This window comes from Schistocerca piceifrons, chromosome 4 (genome assembly GCF_021461385.2).
Source record: "Schistocerca piceifrons isolate TAMUIC-IGC-003096 chromosome 4, iqSchPice1.1, whole genome shotgun sequence".
NCBI lineage: Eukaryota > Metazoa > Arthropoda > Insecta > Orthoptera > Acrididae > Schistocerca > Schistocerca piceifrons.
The window spans coordinates 405,214,736-405,236,567 of NC_060141.1; the positions used below are offsets into that span (position 1 = coordinate 405,214,736).

Here is a 21,832-nt window from a genome sequence, read left to right on the forward strand (position 1 = left end):
ATTGTGGTAATGGTAATGTCAGGATGGAAAACCAAAAACAAAATGATAGGCAGCTACTCAGTGCAACTGATTGATGTGTGGTGCACGCGCGCGCACACACACACACACACACACACACACAAAATAATACAGGCAATTTTATTTGTTTTAGAGCTAATGAATTTCTTTCAGTTAGGTTCTCTTTCTTCTTTCTCACATGTTGTAGGCGTGACGATAGTGACTGGTTGCCTATGGGTAGAGGCAGAATGGCTAGCAGCAGAAGTAGCAAAATGAGGGTTGAATAAAATAATACCTAGAATAGGACAAGAGAGAGAGAGAGAGAGAGAGAGAGAGAGAGAGAGAGAGAGAGAGAGAGAGAGAGAGAGAGAGAGAGGGGGGGGGGGGGGGGGGAGGGGGTAATTACATTGTAGCTGGTGGATGATATGACCCTACCATTAACACCGTAGTAAATGACTGTGACTTCACTGCCATGATGGAAATGTTTGGAAAAGTTTTTGCCCTTAAATTTTCTGCCTGATACAGAACTGGGAGCAGAAGTAACATAGATATGGGCTAGGATGTTGGGTAACAGAATATTACTTTGTGTGATGAGGGAAGGATTATGGGTAGAATATCCCTCATCACACAGCAAGAAAAAACATAATTGAAGCTGCAGTCAATTTTTTTTAAAAAAAACCTAGATATTGGGTGTATTGCTTCAGAGCACAACATGCTTGTAGGTGTTATATAGAGAAATGGTGCGGGAAATTCAAATTTCAGCTACATGGGCAGTTTGCTATGTGCCTGGCAAGCTTTTGTATTATTCATGGATGCTAATATTATAAAGGGGAGGATGGTTTTCATGTGGAGTGGATGACAGTTGTTGGTAGTTGCTATATTTTGTATGGATAGAAGTTATTATGGTGCGATTTGGGAGCAATATCAAGCATGAAAGCTGGTTAAGATGAGGAGGACTGAGTGAAAAGGATTTCAGAGTAGGGGATGAGATTCTGTAGGAAAGAGCACAAGCAGTTTTGATCATGAAGATGTCATTAATGAGTCTGAAGCAAACAACTGGTTTAAGATGTTGAATGAAAAGGAAGTTCCCATAAATAGATTGGCACAGAATGGCGCTGTGCAAATACTTATGCCAATTATTTAGATTTGATTCCAGATTAGACTTTCAAAGGATGAATGATGGTGAGTTGTTAGTGTGAAAATGGTACTGTGAAAGAGTTCCATTAGTTTTTGGGTCTAGTGGATGTTAATGTACAGAGATTTAGCACCCACAGTGGTAAACAAGAAATCTGATGGTAATAGGACAAGAATTTTAAAAATTTGGTGGTCGAAATGATTAGTATCGTAGAAGTAGGAAGAGGCTACAGACAGTTAGTTGAAGCTGCTGCTAAATGAAGCCAGGGGTTATTTTTTCACCAGCACTGTAAATAGCTACATGGGGAAAGACCATTAGAAAGGTGCTAGTGAAGTTTGGTTTTGGGAGCTTGGCGAAAAGGCAAACGGTTAGGAGTTGTAAGTGTAAAAAGAATATATTTTTTTTAGTTGGACTTAATGTTTCCTGAAGGTCAGTATTGGTTTAAAGTTCATAACTAGCTGTGATGTTGGACTCACTGGAAAGGGATTTAAGGATAGGATGTGATGAAAGCATGAAGATCAGGAATACATAGAATTTACCACAGTGTGTCTGAGAGAAAGTGGAGAGTGCATCACAGTAGGAGGGAGATTGGAACTATGCGAGACATAATCAACTGTATGCTTTGAGTTAGCTGAAGCCAGTGAAGTGGGCAACAAGGGAAGGCTTTCACTGAAGGAAGTAAAGAAATCCTTTGCAAGTAATCATACTTAAACCTAGCTTCAGCCAGTGAATCAACTTACGGGCTGAGATTTCTGTTTGAGCTAGATTATTGGAAGGTAAGCTGAAGACAAATGTCGTGAGGCTGTTTAGGAGCATTGCGTTTTATTGAAGTGAAGGAAAATGGCAATACTGGGGGTAGTATGTCTGCAAGGCAGGTCTTAAGAGCTATGTTATTGAGGATGGGTGGGGACGGGCAGGATTAAAGGAAGTAAATTGTTCCTTGATGGCTATTGGTATACCATAGTAAGATTAAAACCCAAGTACATACAATAGAACTTGGTCAGACCTGTGTAGACTCTTACTAGTCAGGAAAGAGGACAGTGGCAGTAGAGGATGTTCTGTTAAAAGTAGCTACCGCAATTAAGGAAGTGCTGTTCAACTACTGATCTGACCAAGGAAAGCGATTACCTGAAAAAACAGTGTTACATTTCCGATCTTCTCACTATATGACAATTCAATTTCCTGTACAATAGTAGAAATGATATCATGTAACAATTTAAGCTACTGTTCAATTTACTCTTTATAGTGTGACCAGCTGCAGTCAAAGACCATTATCCAGCATACAATTCTGTTAACAGCAAAAGTTACAAGCACAGTGTCAAAAAATAATATTTGTAATAATGTTTACTCATGTGGAGGTAGATGCATGGGGTTGCTGTTAACAAAGCTTTGTGCTGGGTAATGACCTTTAGCCAAATTCAGTAGCAGCTTAAGGTATTACATCATTGCTGGCTCGTGCAAAGCTCTACCAATGTGCTGATCTAAGCCTTTTGACATAAAAGGGTAGTAATTTTAACTAAATCGAATATACTTATTTTGCGTATAGAAGTTGAACTGTTTATATATATATATATATATATATATATATATATATATATATATATATATATATATATATATAAAAGAAAGGTTGGTGGCAGCAGGAATCTGACCAGAGCCAATCAATTGCCAGTCAGTGCACTTGACCACTCGACCATGATGCTGTTACGACAACTGCTCCTGAAAATTCCTAATACTTTACACTTGCACAATGTGATACACTCAGTTTCAAACAAAAACAGTGACCCGGTGCTGTGAACAACATAGCACTTGTGGTGGAAAGGATGGCATCACATCAGAGCATGCACAGTCGAAAACACAACTGCATCCCTTCTCAGAGTTGATCTTAAGGACACTGACCATCATTTCAGTACTTAACACTGGTTTGTAGTTATCACGGAGGAAGCACTACAAAACATGTTCCCATCCATTTTATTTGCATGCCCGCTAACATTCGAAGAGAAATGGCATAATCCTAGTGTGATATTTACAGTTTACTGTGGCACGTGATAATTGGCTGCCAGTATATTACATGATGTCATTTCTGTAATTTATAAAAGTTATGGTACACAATCTTAAAAAATTAGTTTGCTGAAACTGTTCATTGGGGTGAACATTCTGTTAAAGAATAAAATTATGTACTTCCTGCCCAGGAAATGTTCACTAATTTTTTTAGTCTTTCCTCTGTATAATAATATAGTTAAGTGCTCCACAAGGGGTATTCAATAAGCAATGCAACACGTTGTTTTTTGGAGCCAATTTCAGCTGAAAGAAAAAAAATAAAAAAAATGCAGAATTTGTTGTGGGCCATCGTGGAATATTCCTTCTTTAACCCCTACGTACTTATGAGGTTCTGATAGGTGGTGGTGCTATACATAACCTTTCGCATCACAGATATTAATAGGTGCTTGCAGAATGTCTGTGGACACCTGCCAGTGAAGAAAAGCATGGTGAGTTGTTGGGTGAGGCATCTGTCATAATCACAAGGAGGTCGTGCAAGCCTGTCTGACCTGTGGCATGCTGGCCAGCTGTACGTAGCTGATAATTCTACATTGTTGGAATGTGTGGCACTCTCATTCAAGGTGATTGACGGATCACAAACAAACATCTTACTGCACAACTGGACATCTCTATTGGCAGTGCTGGCACAGTTGTCCACCAGTTGGGATACTCGAAGGTGTATGTCCACTGGGTTCCTCACCACCTAATACAAGAGCAACAATGGACCATCTCTGCAGAATTTCTTGCCGGTTAAGAGACTAATTGTGACAACTTTTTGTTGAGAATCACAGATGATGATACATGGGTCCATCACTTTGAACCAGAAACAAAACTGCAATCCATGGAGTGGTGCCAAAAAAAAGTTCAATGCCGCACCCTCATATGGTAAAGTCATGGTGGTGGTCTTCTGGGACTATGAAGGGGTTATTCTGTTTGATGTCCTCCATCATTGTGCAATGATCATCTCCTGAAGTGTATTGTGCTACCCTCAGGAAATTGAAGAAACGACATCAGTGTGTTTGTCATCACCACAAAAATGCAAACGAAATTCTCCTTCTCCATGATAATACAAGGTGTCTCACAAATCTGTGCACCTGAGAGCAGCTCATGAAACTTCATTTGACTATTCTTCCTCATCTTCCCTACAACCCGGATCTAGCACCTTACGACTTTCATATGTTCAGTTCAATGAACAATTCACTCTGTAAGAAGCAGTATGTGGATGATGGGAAGGTTATTGGTGAAGCAAGACATTGACTTCAACATCAACCAGTAGAGTGGTACAAAGTGGGCATCCCTGCATGTTGGAATTCTGAACAAAACCCACCTGCTTTTAGAAAAAAAGTGTTGCATTACTTATTGAATGCCCCCTCAAATTATTTTTGTGTGCTATATGGTACAGTGCTGCAATCATCACCAGGCACGCTTACTTGTTCAGGGTATAAATATGTTTCCAAGATAACATTGTCCTACAATAGTGACATTACCTGTGGTTTAACAAAAATTTGTTTTTTAAGTACGTATGCTAAAATATCTGTGTAGATTTTATAAGACAAATGACTGTAAGTAATTGTATAGGTATTCCTCAGAATATTTACAAACGGTTGCACACTGTAATATGAAACAATGACATAGTGCATAGTAGAATTTTATTCTTGCCATCTGCGATAAAGCAGATGCAGTTCTGTATGTTTGCTGCTCAGTAGCAGCAGTTGTGACCTCAGAAGCTGCCTATAGATCAACAAATGATGATACAGCAGGGTATGTTAATTATTGTGAGTTAAAATGAAATGACACATGTTCTCTCCTAAATTATCTCCTTTAGTCTGTGTGGTATCACTAAACTTGGTTTCTCCATGGAAAGTGCAATGAAGCAGGTTTAAATTCTGTGAATGGTGGAAAGCACATAAAATCAGTATATTTACTTTGCACTGAATATTAATACATTTGGGAAAGTGTTCTCATATATTTGTAAAGGGGTCGATAATTGTAATTCATAATCAGGCTTCCCCAGACAATTCTGTGGTCCTGAGAGAATTTATATTTATGAAAGCCACACCTTAAACTTTTTTTTACATTGTATAATGTCAGGACAGTTGTTATAAGCAAATGAGTTGTTTGGAAAATGTTATTTCCCTTTAATTACATGGAATAGCTCTAACTATTTATTTCCTAACTGTATTTCTTTATTACATAACTATAATATACAATGACAAAACTTTCTTTTTTTTTTTTTTCAATCTCAGGCAGTTGAAACAGTGTCAGCTTATTTACCAAAAGGCGATTTTGAAAATCTGGAGGGCTTGGTGCACGAGGACACTATAAAAGAACTGAAAAAAAATATTACCTCATTTTCACTGAAACATCGACAAGAGTTGGCAGTCAACAAGGAGGATATATACTTTTCATTCCCATATCAGATTGGTGTAATGTTCAGTGATGATGATGGTAAGTATATGTTCTGTTAACTTGCAGGGCTACCCACTAGTGATATCTTGCTAGGCAAAGTCTTTTGTTTGTTACAGAAAACCAAAAGAGATTTGTGGAAATAACAATGGTGTATCATGTTCTCCGTGGCCTTCAAGAATTGAAAGAACAAGGCATAGTACCTCCAATGAACATGGGACTGTTACCTGAATACAGAGATAAAATGTTTATTTGCAATTACCGTTTTATTAGAGAGTTTACTAAAGGTGTAGAGTGTCAGTGGGTTATAAATGTATTGAATCATTTTAAACTAGCAGATTATACTTCGTAAAGAAAATTGTATTTGATAAGTATAAATGACAGAAATCATTTTGAGAACTTTTTTATGAAACATATGTACACAAATATTTTTTTCTTTTTCACCTTAAAGCCTGTACAGTTGCTCCAGTTCAGCTTCATGTGGATCATACCAAAGCCCAGCTGGAACAATTAAAGGAGTGCCCAAGTCTAACACTGCAGAGTTGAGTAATTTTCTTGTAGTACGATCGTAGAATGTTATACCAAATGAGATAGGCCCCTGTAACAGGAAAAAGGAAAGACTGAAAATACTCATGAGGACCTTTGTATACAAATGGCGATGTACTTGAAGACAATAATGTACCTTCACTTTCTGAAGTCCTGCAATTGTAAGTACGTAGGATCCATTTTCTTCTTTCACGAATCGCTGAACTCCCTCAAACTGCACATAAAACAGCAGTAATGGTTCTGGTTTTAAATATGTTTTGTATGTGTCACTTAACAATAATTTCCTAAAATCTGTTTTGAATAAATAAACTTTTTATTAAAAGGTCAGGACTGTGTTATTCTTATCTGAACCATTTACCTTGTCTGACACTGGAAAATATAACAAGATTTCTCTTTATTTATGAAAGACCGTAGCAGTATGCAGAGGTGAATAAAATATTAAATGTTTTATGCAACGTCATGGTGAAGAATTTCATTGTTTTCAAACTACTGCACCTCTCAAAATATTTGGTATAGTAGTAACATTTATATTATTGAAAAGTCAAGACTAAAGTTGTGTGTAATTATGTGCTCTTGAATAAAAATTTACTCCTATAAAGCAAATATGTTATGAAAAGTTCTGGCAGAATGTAAATAATTTAGCAGTATAGGTAGCAACTCATCAAATAGTAGAAGCAATGAGTTGTTAACAGGCACACAAACAAGACTGAAAACTTTGGTACGACTCAGCCTCTGCTGCCCCCCTCCCCTCCAGCTACATTCGGCTGTAAAAAATCGCAAAAGCTAACCAAGTTTTCAGTCTTGTCTCTGAGGCTGTTGAGTGACCCAGTGTCTCTGCTATTTGGCGAGTTGTTCCTTTAATCATAAAATATGTACTTTCATAAATTAATTTATTTATAACACTGTGTTTGTTTGGAAAGAAAGTGATGAAAAGTACGTGCACAGAATTTTCCAAAAACCATCTATCTTCCCACACAAAAATATAGCTTGTTGTATGTACAATAATCTTATTTTGAGACTGTCAGGGAGCAGTTTTCTGCTTTGTATGATAAATTTTGAAATAGTGTAATCTGTACAGTGCTATCTTGAATTCACTACTCAGTTTCTCAGTTTTGTCTTTACTCTAAGCTTTTTCCAGTCAGTGCTGTGCCTATCAGAGAACACACTGCACACTGTTTTTCTTTCCTAACTACTTGTCTCAATTATTTTCTTAAGAAAATGCTTTCCTGTTCATAATGTGGAGAATCTTCATGTGCCATGTAGTACTTAAAGATCTGTATTCTCAGCAAGATTTCTTCAGATGATTACCATAAGTCATGCAAGGGTTTTCTTTCATGTGAATCTAACATTGATGGTAAACTTCCTTCACCACTTCAGGCTGATGCTCAGCTGCCAGTCACACGATTCAAACCCCAACTTACGATATTGTATACAACAAAGGGTGATTTTTCACTTGTTACTGTCTCCTCTAAAGGTAAAGGTGATCATCTCAGCAGTATGCCTTGTCATTATTGTATGGATATTCCTTTTGTCTCTCCAACACATTGGCAAGCCATTTCCTTTATGCCTAAAATTTTGTTAACCTAGTTGAAATTAAGAATTTTTTATTGTGAAAGGTCATCCCAGTTGGATTTTCTTGCAGTTTTGGTTATATGAATAGTCTTGGCAGCTTCTGAGGCAAGACTGAGATTGGTTTAAAATATACCTGTAAACATAGTGTAACTCTTCCCCAGAAATAACTGCGAGCAATGTCTTCAACAAACCAAGAATTCCAAACATAACCTTTGTTTGACTGTAATAATGTTTACAGTTTATTTGGTTCTTCATGGCATAAATTTTCTTAAACATGATCAACGAGTTAGATGTCATATATGTATGTTGAAAATTAACACACACATTTCACAAGAATGGTCTCATTTTGTTTAAACAATGGAAAATCAAGGATGGAATGTAACAATATTATGAAAAGGATAGTTGCTATTCACCATATAGCAGAGATGCTGAGTTGCAAATAGGCACAACTAAAGGACTGTCACAAAATAAGCTTTCAGCCCCCCCCCCCCCCACACACACACACAAAGGCAATTCACCACGCACATGACCACAGTCTCTAGCAGCTGAAGCCAGGCTATAACCAGCAGCAGCAGTGCATCATGGAAGAGGCAACTGGGTGGGAGTACGGAGGAAGCTGGGGCAGGGATGGCAGGATAGGGTAGCTAGGTGCAGTCGGGAGACTAGACAGAGGTCGGAGGAGAGGGAGGGGGTAGTGAAGAAGAAGTAAAAAGACTGGATGTGTTGGTGGAATAGAGGGCTGTGTAGTGCAGGAATGGGAACAAGGTAGGGGCTGGATGGGTGAGGACAATGACTAATGAAAGTTGAGGACAGGAGTGTTACGGGGACATAGGATATATTGCAGGGAGAGTTCCCACCTATGCAATTCAGAAAAGCTAGTGTTGGTGGGAAGGGTGCATATGACACAGACTGTGAAGCAGACATTTCAATGAAGGACGTCATGGTTGGCAGGGTGGTGCAGTTGTTTCTTGGCCACAGTTTGTTGGTGGCCATTCATGTGGTCAGACAGCTTAGTGGTTGTCATTCCCACATAGAATGCAGCACAGTGTTTGCAGCTTAGCTTGGACTTCACATGAGTGGTTTCACACATAGCCTTGCCTTTGATGGGATAAGTGATGGCTGTGACCGGACTGGAGAAGGTGGTGGTGGGTGGATGTATGGGAGAGGTCTTGCATCTAGGTCTATTACAGTGATACGAGCCATGAGGTAAGGGGTTGGGAACACGGGTTGAGTAGGGATGGACGAGGATATTGTGTAGGTTCAGTGGACGGTGGAATACCACTGTGTGAGGGGTGGGAAGGATACTGGGCAGGACACTTCTCATTTCAGGGCACAACGAGAGGTAGTCGAAACCCTAGCAGAGAATGTCATTCAGTTGCTCCAGTCCTAGATGGTACTGAGTTACAAGGGGATGCCCCTCTGTGGCCAGAACGGTGAGACTTTCGGAGGTGGTGGGTGACTGGAAAGATAAGGCACAGGAGATTTGTTTTTGTACAAGTTTGGGAGGGCAATTATGGCCTGTAAAGGCCTCAGTGAGACCCTCTGTATATTTTGGGACGGGCTGCTTGTCAATGTAGATGCGATAGCCGTGGGTGGCTACGCTGTATGGAAGGGACTTCTTGGTGTGAAACACGTGGCAGTTGTCGAAGTGAAGGTATTGCTGGTGGTTAGTAGGTCTGATATGGACAGAGGTACTGATGTAGCCATCTTTGAGGTGGTGGTCAACCATCTAGGAAGGTGGCTTGTTGCGCTGAGTAGGACCAGGTGAAATGAATGGGGGAGAAGATGTTGAGGTTCTGGAGGAATGTGGATAGGATGTCTTCACTCATGACCCGGACTGCAAGGATGTCATCAATGAATGTGAACCAGGTGAGAGGGTGGGGACTCTGGGTGTTTAGGACGGATTCCTCTAGATGGTCCATGAATAGGTTGGCATTGGATGCCCATAGCCATACCCCAGATTTGTTTGTAGGTAATGTCTTCGAAGGAGAAGTAATTGTGGGTGAGGATATAGTTGGTCATGGTGACTAGGAAGGAGGTTGTTGGTTTGGAATCTGTCAGGCGTTGTATTTTCACGTGTTATTTCCTGCACCTCTCCGGTCGCACACGATCTTGTATCTCATCCTACCAACCCCTCCCCACACCCTACTCTTTCATTCTATCCCAGTTCACACCTAATAATTTCACCTCATCCACTCACATCTGCAGTCCCCTTCTTCACATCTATCCACCCTCAGACCCGCAACTCACAGTAAAACATTTTTTTTACTTACATTTTTTCTTTAATCTCACTGAGACTTCCCACCAGTTTTAGTGGGTTTTGCCTTTCACTATCATCGTACTCTCTCAGATTTCATCTTGTTTCCCCTTATTTCATCTGTTTCATCCTTTCTGTGATTTTCTTCCACTATTTGGGTGTATTTTTGCAAATTTTTTTTGGACGTAATTCTATGTTATTTATGTATTTTTTCACTTTTTCCACCACCATGGATCCTTGCTCCTTCCATTTGTGTCAATACAGCAAAGTTTCCTTATTCCTAGCCAGAACAGAGTCCCATATACTGTTCCTGCATTGTTGCTTGGCTCATGGAACCTCCCCTAATGACCTTACCATCACGTTACCCATCTCTGGCTGCCACCCTTCCTTCCACAATGACTTCCATCTGTTCAGATTCCGCCAATCCTTAGCCCTCAGTAACATAGTCCTACAAAACCACATCAATAAAACCCAAACCCCCTTGCAATACCTTCTTTCCACCCGTAAAATTCTCCTGCTATGCAATGGCAAATTCCTGGAACCCACAACAAACATTGAAACATTTGCCCACCAGGAACTAAAGCAACATGCACAATGCTACCTCAAAAAACTCTCCACTCTGCTCACTTCCCACTCATGCCTTGGAGTACCACTGTCCACGCCTCCCCCATGCCCCATCATAGCTGATAAACTCTGTCTCTCAGACCTACTACATTTACCCCACACTCCAAAACTCGTTCCCACCACAACACAGAACCTAAATAGACCTGAAACACAGTCATGAACCCTTCCTCCAAAAGCCTTAGCCCTGGCAAAAATATCAGTCCTTTCCAAAGGCCTCATCTTTTGCCCCACTCCCTAATTCAATCAGGCAGGACTTGTTAAGACCATCTTTCCTTCTCCCGATCCCTACAGTGGAAACATTTTTTCGCCACCAACACTACCTATCAGACACAACCAAAGACCAATGCTGAACCCCGCATGCCTTACTTCACTCCTCCATCCATCCATGATCCACCCCCACTGCCCCCAAATCATCCCTCTTAACTTTACAGAATTTCTTAACCTTGAACCTTCCCTCAACATGCAAAGTAACCTTACACCCACAGAAAGAACTGCAGTCCACCATCTAAAAACTGATCCTGACCTTATAATCCTACCTGCGGGAAAAGGCTCCACCACCGTAGTTTTGAACTGCAGGGATTACCTGGCAGAATGACTCCCCCCAGCTGTCATATACATCCACCCATAAACCTTGAACAGTGACCCCATTCTAGAAGTCTAGCAGGATCTGTCTCTCCCCCGGAGTTCATCTCCCTCCTCATCCCTACCACCCCCCACACTCCTATCTTCTGCATGCTTTCTAAAGTCCATAAACCAAACCAAGCAGGACACCTGATTATGGCTGGTTACTGTGTCCCCATTGAGAGAATCTCTGCTCTTATAGACCAAAACCTTCAGCCTATTACCCACAACCTACCTCCTCTAAAAAGATACCAAACATTTCGTCCATAGACTCGCCACAGTTCCTGTTCCCCATGGTGCCTTGCTCATCACTATTAATGCCACTTCCCTTCGCACTAACATCCCTAATACCCATGGCCTTACTGCTATTGAACACTGCCTTCCCCAATGTCCGATGGATTCCAAACCAACACCCTCCTTCCTAGTCACCACGACCAACTATACCCTTACCCACAATTACTTCTCCTTTGAAGGCATTACATACAAATAAATCTGGGACACGGCCATGGGCGTCCTATGCCAACCTAATCATGGGCCATCTAGAGGAATCCTCCTTAAATACCTAGGATCCTAAACATCTCACCTATTTCAGATTCACTGATGACATCTTCACAATCTGGATCGAGGGTGAAGACACACTATCCACATTCTCCCAGAACCTCAACACCTTCTCCCCCATTCACTTCACCAGCCAACAAGCCACCTTCCTAGATGTTGAGCTCCACCTCCAAGATGGCTTCTTCAGTACCTCTGTCCATATCAGACCTACTAACCACCAGCATTACTACCACCTGTGGCCACCGCAGGTGCGGTGATGAACAGTTCCTCTCAAATGTGTTGTGGGTCTCATTGAGACCTTTACAGACCATAATTGTCCTTCCAACCTCGTACAAAAGTAAATCTCCTGTGTCTTATCTTTTCAGTCACCCACCACCTCTCCCAAAGTCTTTCCAACCGGCCACAGACAAGCATTACCCTCATAATTGGAGCAACTGAATTACATTCTCCACCAGGGTTTCGACTACCTCTCATCGTGCCCTGAAATGAGAAAAGTCCTGCCCACCCCTCCCACAGGGGTATTCTGCTGTCCACCGAATCTACACAACTGCTGCTCCCAACAATCTTAAGTCATGGCTCATACCCCTTTAATAGACCTAGATGCAAAACCTTTCCCACAAATCCTCCTACCACCAAATACTCCAGTCTGGGCACAAACATCACCTATCCCATCAATGGCAGGGCTATGAAACCACTGTGCTGCATTCTATGTGGGCATGACAACCATCAAGATGTCTGTCCACATGAACTGTGGCCAAGAAACAACTGGACCACCCTGTTGCTGAACACGCTGCCCAACACACTATTCTTCATTTCAATGACTGCTTCACAGCCTGTGTCATGTGTATCCTTCCCACCAACATTAGCTTTTTTGAACTGCACAGGTGGGAACTCTCCCTGCAATATATCCCGTGTTTCCATAACTCACCTGGCCTCAACCTTCCTTACTCACCTATCTAGCCCCTACCTTGTTCCCATTCCAGCATTACACATCTCTCTATTCCACCAACACACCCAGTGTTTTTACTTCCCTTCTTTTCTGCTACCCTCTCTAGTCCACCCTCAGTGTAACCTTCAGACTCCTTACTGCCCCCCAGTTGCCACCCCCATTATGCACTGCTGGTAGTATGTGGTCATGTGCATGTGATTTGCCTGTGTGTGTGTGTGTGTGTGTGTGTGTGTGTGTGTGTGTGTGTGTGTCAAAGGCCTTGTTGACCAAATACTATTTTGTGACAGGTTTTTGGTTGCCTATCTGCGACTCGGCAACTCCACTATATGGCGAGTAGCAACTATTGTTCTCATAATATTGTGTCATTTTGTTTAATGGGACATAGCTAATTTACTCTCTAGTTGTTTTCTAGTGAATTGTCATTTGAAGGAGAGGCTGAAACCTGTCACATCTCATAATGTTTGAACAGAAACTGTGTGATACGACACAATGCTGGGCCCAGTGTTCTCGAATATGTCTTGCACTGACATACACACGAAGCATAACTGACAGAACTCCCTCATTTCAGCAATATCTCAGTTATAACAGGTGCTCCCCCCCACCCCCCCCCTCATGCATTATTTGTGCCATATGAATCATCCCACTCTAAGGTTATGATGCAGCAACCTTAATGATGTATCTGTGTGTATAAACGGTGAGGGGAGGGGGACCCTCATTTCCTTGTTAATAATACACTTTCTCCCAGATGAAAATAAATTTTTTCCGGTAGGTGACACTATACTTTTCCTCAGAACTGTAAAACTTATCAATCCTTTTCAATGGTTATAGTTTTGACACCAGCGTAGAATTTCCAAACACTTGAGAAAACAGAACTCCGGGCAAAAACACATTTTGGAAAGATGTCTGATGTGCAACAATGTGTGCACTGCATATTTTCGTATTGCGAAAGTATAAATTCCAATTCCACCAAACACCGCATATTACTTTCCGAAGCACTGAAATCAAGATTGCGATGCACTTATCTAAGCCAGTCATAGCACATGTCACGTCATCTTGCCAGCCGATGATGGCGGATATTCAGAGCATAGGACACTGTTAAGTAGCACGAACACACAAATAGTAAAAGGTAATGATTTAAATTAGTATACAGAGTGTTGCTACAAGAAAAGAAAAGCTTACACATATAATACTGGTCTTGAAGATTAATAAACAACATAAATGTCTGATCTTCTGGGCTAGAAATTATTCTAAATGGTCATCCTCAAAGAGTTGATTTTTAAATGAGAGTAAAATGCTCTGTGATTTAAGAAATTCTTCGTACATTCCCCCACATAGTTCATCTTGCATAAAAGGATATTTACTTTCAAAATAAACGCTTTTCAAACAACTATTCGCAATATTTTCCTGCGACCTGTTAGAAATAGGGTCGTTTCAGCAGTTACCAGAGAGCGCTAGATAACAGGCATCGCCACACTCGCGCAGCTACGGTGACGCTGGAAGCCCATAGGCTCGTATGTGTAAAACATTAAAAGATCTAGCATTACGTCATAAAAGAAACAAGACCTTAGAGGATGCTCCAAAAGCTTCGGAATTTTGTGAACCATATAAAAATGCATAATTTGGCTTGAAGTGCACATTCGTATGTCCAGATTCGGATGTAAATTTTCTTGGAGTATCGATACTGTATTACCTTATGTTTGATTCTTTATAATGGCATAATGCCATATTTGTTACAAGATGAAAACATGCACTTGAAATGCAGTGAACAGTTGAAATTAGCCAATAGTGTGGAGTTAAAACACTTCGTTTCAAATAAATTGACTGTCTCAGCAGAAAAGATTAATAAAAGCCAAATTTCTTTAGCAAGGCGATTAATGGTTGACTGTCAGAAAGGTGGAAATGAAATAAAATCAAATCTGAAACTAATAACATATTTTAGCCTTCGTTAAGTCCCATAGTGCTCAGAGCCATTTTTTTTAGCCTTCCGTAATTATGTGAGTGTATTTCAATTCACTTGATAGCTCCATCCGTTTTGTTTTTCATCTGACATGAGAGCAATAAACGAAGTGGAAACAGCAAAAATCACTAAACATGAACACAGGTCATGTGGAGACTACCACCTCACCACTACTACGACTGCTCTGTGCATCAGTCTCGGATCTACAATATTTTCGATCCAGGGTAATACAAGGTAGTGGCACCCCTCCTCACTCGAGCGTTTGAGGTAGGATGCCAAAAAAAAAAAAAAAAAAAAAAAAAAAAAAAAAAAAAAAAAAAAAAAAAAAAAATACTTTTCAAAAATATGTCCATTTTGTATCGCACATCTTTCTGAAGAGTCTGATACATAAAACGTGTGTTTGAGGAAATGTAAGACATGTTACTTCGCCTTAAGTATGCCAAAGTACCATGCCTCTTCACACAGCACTCTTCAATCGCACGTCACTGTATTTCAATCTGTTGAATCCAAATGTGCAATATTTTGTAATGGGTGTCATCAAACTATATTCAGAACAGTAGAAATTAAAATATCCTGTGATGCCTGTCCTGCTCCCAGTTGGCTGGTTTGACATTCTGCCCCCTTTAAAATAGTATTCAAGACTGGTGTGGTTTCTCGATCTGATTACGTTTATTTTGTTACTGTCTGCTATATAAAACAAAATAGGCCTGCCTAATATTGCAGCAATTGTCACACACACCAAATAAACAGGACTGTTTTGGCACAAATGGTTATTTTTATAACATGACAGGATATAATTCACGAAGTACCACTATCAAATGCCTATTACACCCACTACATGCAAAAAGTTTCATATTAGGAAATAAATTCACATTTCATTCATACTCTCTAGCTTCTGAAGCGCGAGATCGAAAAGTAGTACGAGAAGATATTATGTAATTGTTGTTACCTGTTAGTCATTTATTTCCACTCTGGCTCTATGGATTTTGCTAGTAATTATAACAATGCTGATTATTTGCAAACCAAGTCAACCACATAAACAGCGACTGGCATTCACCTGTTCAGCTTTATTCCACTCAGTTTATATAGCCCTGTCCCCTTTTGTCTGCAGGAAAATTTATTTCTAGATGTGACGGGGACTCCCCTGGCAGACACATCGTGTACACTATGCACATATTCAAAAATCAACTTATGATTCATTCAGAGTCAACTTAGAATTTATTGAAAAATGTTCAAAAACTAACAGGGATGTTTTTCAAAATCATTCGAATAATTGATAGACCAACTTGCACTGGATGCTAGTTGCTTTGTGAAACAAGGTCTTTTTCCGCAAGAAGATGAAATACCCCCCAACTCCCCGAAATTGCCCTGGGGCAAATGCCCCCCACCCCCTAGATCCGGGCCTGCTGTGCATGCGTGAATCTAGTGGCACCTTAGTCGCACCAGTAAAGATTTTCCGGATAGCATCTGGCTGCTTGCTGCTACTGCTTATACAGCTAAATGCTACACTTCTGTAGCCAGAAGTGGGAGAAGGTACTACTCTTACGTGACTGAATAGTGCATGCACATGAGTTTGTTCGCAACTGATCAAACAAATCTATTGTAAGCAGTTGTGACGTCACGTTGATCAGAGGCAATGTGGTATGAAGCATTGCATAGTCTTCCTAAAGACTTTGACACATTTTGCTGTTGGCAGATGCTTGTATGCGCACTGTGTCTTGTCGTCGTATATGGCACATTTCCTTTACAACTTATGTTTTATTTTCATTTTTTTCTCTCTCGTTCATGTTTTATTGCTGCAGTATTATTCTGCTGTAATATCCTTTGTTGGAGTATTGATTCTTACCAGTTACAAAAATTCCCGGGTTTTTCCGTTGGTCGTATACACCCTGTGTATTTTTAGTAAGAAAACAGTCCAGGTTGCAAATGGCCACAGCATCTTTATTTACATGTTTTGCCTTCTCAAGGCATCTTCAGTATTCTTAAATGGGAAAAAATAAATAGAAATAGATTAGGGGTATGGGCGTATCTAGCATCAGAAGATGGTGAAAGAAAGAAGGGGACTTATATTTTGGAACTATGGGTAATGCATTAGTCACAAATAGTCAAGCTTTTGGTATGTATCTAGAATGCCAAAGTAAGAGATTTTTAAAAATGTTACCAAAAACTGGCAACGAAAAGCTAAATATGTGAATATGTAACAACATATGCGCACGATACGTAAGACTGACAGGCAGCAAGCTGTTGACACAGCAGGCAGAAGCTTCGCTAGCTGGCATTTACCTGTTCGGAAGTACAATAAATGAGAATTTGGCAAAACATATAGTGGTAAGAAAAGGCAATAAAAATGAAAAATGGATTTAAAACAGGTTGTTGTTGTGGTCTTAAGTCCGAAGACTGAATTGATGCAGCACTTCATGCTATTCGGTCCTGAGCAAGCCTGTTCATCTCCAAGTAACTATTACAAGCTACATCCTTCAGAATCTGTGTACTGAATTCATATCTTGTTCTCCTGCTACAATTTCTACACCCCAAATTTCTCCTTAGTACTAAATTGGTGATTCCTTGATGCCTCAGAATGTGTCCTACCAACCAATCCCCTCTTCCAGTCAGGGTTGTGCCACAAATGTCTTTGCTTGTCAATTCTATTCACTACCTCCTCATTAGCTATGTGATCCATCCCATCTAATCTTCAGCATTCTTCTGTAATAACACACTTCAAAAGCTCCTATTCACTTTTCTTGCCTAAACTGTGTATCGTCCATATTTCACTTCCATACAAGACTTCCTAACACTTAAATCTATACTCAATGTTAACAAATTTCTCTTCTTCAGAAAACAGGTTACAGAGGTAAAATAGATACAAAAGTAGGCCTAGTTAAAATAGGAATAAAATATCTAACACATGGCACCATCTGTTCTCATCAAGAGTAAAGACGAAATATACATTAGAATTGTATAGAGATTACAACTCCTATAGAAAACAGACATAAATTATGTACATTTTTATAAGTCAGATGTAAAATTTAAGAAACAGAAATGAGTTGATGTCTTGAAAAGGGGAGTTACGGTGGTACTCAGCTATACTCTGAAGAACTGCCATCACTGGATCATTAAATGTCTAATTCTCAGTAATTAGTTAATCATTAAGACCTACATCTGTAGCTACATGAGTGTTTCACAATCTCCAGTTCCTCAAGCAAAGTCAATTTTTTGCTCTTGCATGAATGATGCAAAATTTGGAGCAATTCTAATACAGGCTCTAGGAGTCTAAATTTTAAATGCTCAATGAATGAGGAATTATTTTTAAATGTGCCGTTTTCAGTGAGCATATGCTCTTGGAATCTCATTCTGAACATCTGATCAGTCTGTGCAATGTAAGACATGCAGTATTGACTGCATTTAAGTTTATACATACCATAATAAGAGACTTTGTCCTTACATGGCTTCTAATTTCATATAAAGTAATACTGGATCTTGTCATGAGTGGTGTGAGCTACTTTAATGTTATAACCCTTCATTTTGTCTGAACCCATTACTTAAGAGTGACCAATTTAAGAAGTGAAGTTAATTCTCTTCTCTTGTTGGCACTAAACTGACTTTTAGAAGACAGGTTTTCTTGGACAATACTAGATGACACAATAATACTGATCATATTGTCAATAAGAATGTTAGTGTAAAAATTCTTACTTCAAGAGAAGCTATACAAAAGGTAGCTGTAAAGACCTTTCCTTGCAGTTTTTTAATTATTTCTTTGTTATTTGAAATAGAAAAGTTTGTGCTGTATACAAATGCTTTGCATACTGTTTACAGCAAGAACTTCGCAGTGGGTGCCTATGCCATTCACAGTTGGGCAGGTTGAGAGAGAGAGAGAGAGAGAGAGAGAGAGAGAGAGAGAGAGAGAGAGAGTGTGTGTGCGTGTGTGTGTGTGTGTGTGTGTGTGTGTGTGTGTGTGTGCGCGCGCGCGCGCATTAGACATTTTATTCCTTCTTCTGCTTTTACATCAATTTTACTTCTGAAACTTCCTGGCAGATTAAAACTGTGTGCCCGACCGAGACTCGAGCTCGGGACCTTTGCCTTTCGCGGGCAAGTGCTCTACCAACTGAGCTACTGAAGCACGACTCGCGCCCGGTACTCACAGCTTTACTTCTGCCAGTACCTCGTCTCCTACCTTCCAAACTAGAGCACTTGCCCGCGAAAGGCAAAGGTCCCGAGTTCGAGTCCCGGTCGGGCACACAGTTTTAATCTGCCAGGAAGTTTCATATCAGTGCACACTCTGCTGCAGAGTGAAAATCTCATTCTGGAAACATACCCCAGGCTGTGGCTAAGCCATGTCTCCGCTATATCCTTTCTTTCAGGAGTGCTAGTTCTGCAAGTTTCGCAGGAGAGCTTCTGTAAAGTTTGGAAGGTAGGAGACGAGGTACTGGCAGAAGTAAAGCTGTGAGCACCGGGCGTGAGTCGTGCTTCGGTACCTCAGTTGGTAGAGCACTTGCCCGCGAAAGGCAAAGGTCCCGAGTTCGAGTCTCGGTCCGGCGCACAGTTTTAATCTGCCAGGAAGTTTCATATCAGCGCACACTCCGCTGCAGAGTGAAAATCTCATTCTGGAATTTTACTTCTATCGCCTATTTTAAATCTTTTTTTCATTTTCATTGCCTTTACTTATCACTATATGTTTTACCTTATTCTCATTTATAGTGCTTCCAAACATGTAAATGCACCTCCTGGAGCTTCTGTCCACCATGTTGGTAGCTTTCTGCCTGTCAATCATATGTAGTGTGCATATACATTGTTGTGTGTTCACAATTGCTACAGTTTGTGTTGCAATATGTATGTTTCAAGATTACAAGTGTGGTTCTATCTTAGCATTGCCATTCCTTTGCCAAAGGTCAGAATTGTCATAATTTGTATGGCTCCACTACAAATTTAGCTTCTCATTATCAAAATTTTAAAAAAATTTTTTACTTTCACATTCTAGGTGCATACAAAATTTTTTCTATTTATGACTAATACATTACCCACAGTTCCCAAACACAAGTTCCCCTCTTCCTGGCTTTTGAAACGGCATTTAAAAATTTTTTAGCGCCATCTCATGCTAGATGGGACCATGCCCCTAATTTATTTCTTTTATTTTTTCCCATGTAAAAATTCTGAAGGGGCCTCAAAAAGGTAAAATGCGTTAATAAACCTTCTGCTGTCAGTTGCAACCTAGACTGTTTTTCTTACTGAAAACATTGTTTGCCCATTTTTTCTCAGTCAGCTCTCTCAATACTCTTTCAACCACAGAAAACTGGTACATACAGCCACCTGTCTAATCGAGGTAGAAGTAAACCTGTATTCTCAGCACATTTCAAAAGAGCACCTACCTCCAATGCAACTTGTGTATGATCATTTGAACTGGTTTCTTTATTGCCAGTTGAAATGCAAGTATACCGTACTGGACATTGATTGCACCAAGCTCATTTAAACTGCTGAACACATTCCCTCCCTTGCCATTCGCTTTGTCTGTGGTTGATGGCTCAAATGGGTCTAAGCACTGTGGGACTTAACATCTAAGGTCTGTGGTTGATAAATGACGATGTTATGTATTATTGTTGGTCCAAAGCACACAACACAATCAAAGGCTGCTCAGTTCATTTGCTGAAGCCCATACGATAAGCTGTGCTAAAGTCTTTAAATGCGATTGCATAAACGTGTAAGTATTATATATATATTGCAATAAGTACTCGATGTAAGTATCAGGAATAAATAGAAATTATTAGATTTAGAAAATAAAATGAGGGCTTGATAAAATCCATGCCAGTACTTCTGGCCAGACTGTTATGACAGACTTTGGAATTCCTAAGTCAGCTTTTTACAACATTAAGAAAAATTACAATAAAAGTTTGAATTTTGTGACAAAACAAGCCAAAAATGGACATATGTACATACTGCATTCCAGCCTGGATTTCCCATCAATGTAACTTACATCATGTACTGTCTTGAGAGAAATGCACATGTTTCTACTTTCACTAATGTCGGTCTATGTAGTCATCTTCACTCAACTAGTAATTTTATGCTTTTCTTGTGTCTGATATTTGAGGAAACTGCTCCACAAATTGAGATTTTAACTATTTTGATGTGATAATAAATAATAATAATAATAATAATAATAATACGCACTTACAAGATCCATTGTTGTAAACTGTGGTATCCAGTTTCGTGGGCTGGATATTATTATATCAATAGAATTAAGGAAACAGTTCCGGTGGGGTTTGAACTCTACTGCCACGGGCACTGACATGGGTGCAGATTCAAACTTCAATTCAGCAGTTGGCAGTGATGTTATTTTGTCATACAGTGCCGTTGTATCCTCATGTTCTGCAATGAGGAGAAATGTATAATCACATTTGTTGATATTTCACTGGAATATACCAAGAAAATGTTTTTATGGATACAGTTTTATATTGCATAAAAAATCACAAAAAACTGCAAACTCATGTGGAATTGTCAATACAAAGACATATGACAGATTTACATTTACATCTACATCAACGCTCCAAAGCCACCATAAAGGGTGTGGTGGAGGGTACCCTGTATCGCTACTTGTCATTTCCCCTCCTGTTACACTTGCAAATAGAGCGAGGGAAAAACAACTGTCCATACACCTCTATATGAGCCCTAATTTCTCATATATTATCTTCGTGGTCCTCATGCGTGATGTATATTGGTGGCAGCAGAGTCATTCAGCAGTCAGCTTCAAATGCCAGTTCTCTAAAATTTCTCAATAGTGTTTCCTAGGGGGTGTGGGGGGGGGTGGGGGTGGGGGGAAGTGGGAGGGTGTGTGTGGGGGGTGGGGGGGGGGGGGGGGGGGAGCCATGGAAAAACACGCCGCTTTCCCTCCAGGGATTCTCATGTGAGTTCCCAAAGCATCTCTGTAACACTTAAGTTTTGTTTGAGCCTACAAGTAACAAATCTAGCAGTCCTCCTCTGAATTGCTTCAATGTCTTCCTTCAATCCAATGTGGTACTGATCCCAAGCACTCGAGCAGTACTCAAGGATAGGTCGCACCAACATCCTATATGCAGTCTTCTTTACAGGTGAACCACTCTTTCCTAAAATTCTCTCAATAAAGTGAAGTTCACTACCACAGTTTTCACATGCTTGTTCCACTTCATATTGCTTTGCAACATT

General features: G+C 40.1%; 2 protein-coding genes across 4 annotated transcripts in view; one reads left to right on the forward strand and one right to left on the reverse strand.

Moving 5' to 3' along the window:
- Positions 1-6,451, forward strand: part of LOC124794868 — a 51,470-nt gene extending 45,019 nt beyond the window's left edge. The window contains exons 2-3 of the mRNA XM_047258547.1: positions 5,419-5,620; positions 5,698-6,451. Coding sequence (XP_047114503.1) covers positions 5,419-5,620; positions 5,698-5,930 — 435 coding nt within the window. The 3' untranslated portion in view covers positions 5,931-6,451. The remainder of the gene's footprint in view (positions 1-5,418; positions 5,621-5,697) is intronic.
- Positions 5,918-21,832, reverse strand: part of LOC124794867 (mucosa-associated lymphoid tissue lymphoma translocation protein 1-like) — a 130,199-nt gene continuing 114,284 nt past the window's right edge. The window contains exons 11-13 of one of the 3 annotated variants that reach the window (XM_047258545.1): positions 20,826-21,019; positions 6,261-6,338; positions 5,918-6,176 (exon numbers count right to left, since the gene is read on the reverse strand). In XM_047258545.1, the coding sequence (XP_047114501.1) occupies positions 6,024-6,176; positions 6,261-6,338; positions 20,826-21,019 (425 nt within the window). In that variant the 3' untranslated portion in view covers positions 5,918-6,023. Of the gene's footprint in view, positions 6,339-20,821; positions 21,020-21,832 lie in introns of all 3 variants that reach the window. The other 2 variants (XR_007016620.1, XM_047258544.1) reach the window with 2 other exon arrangements.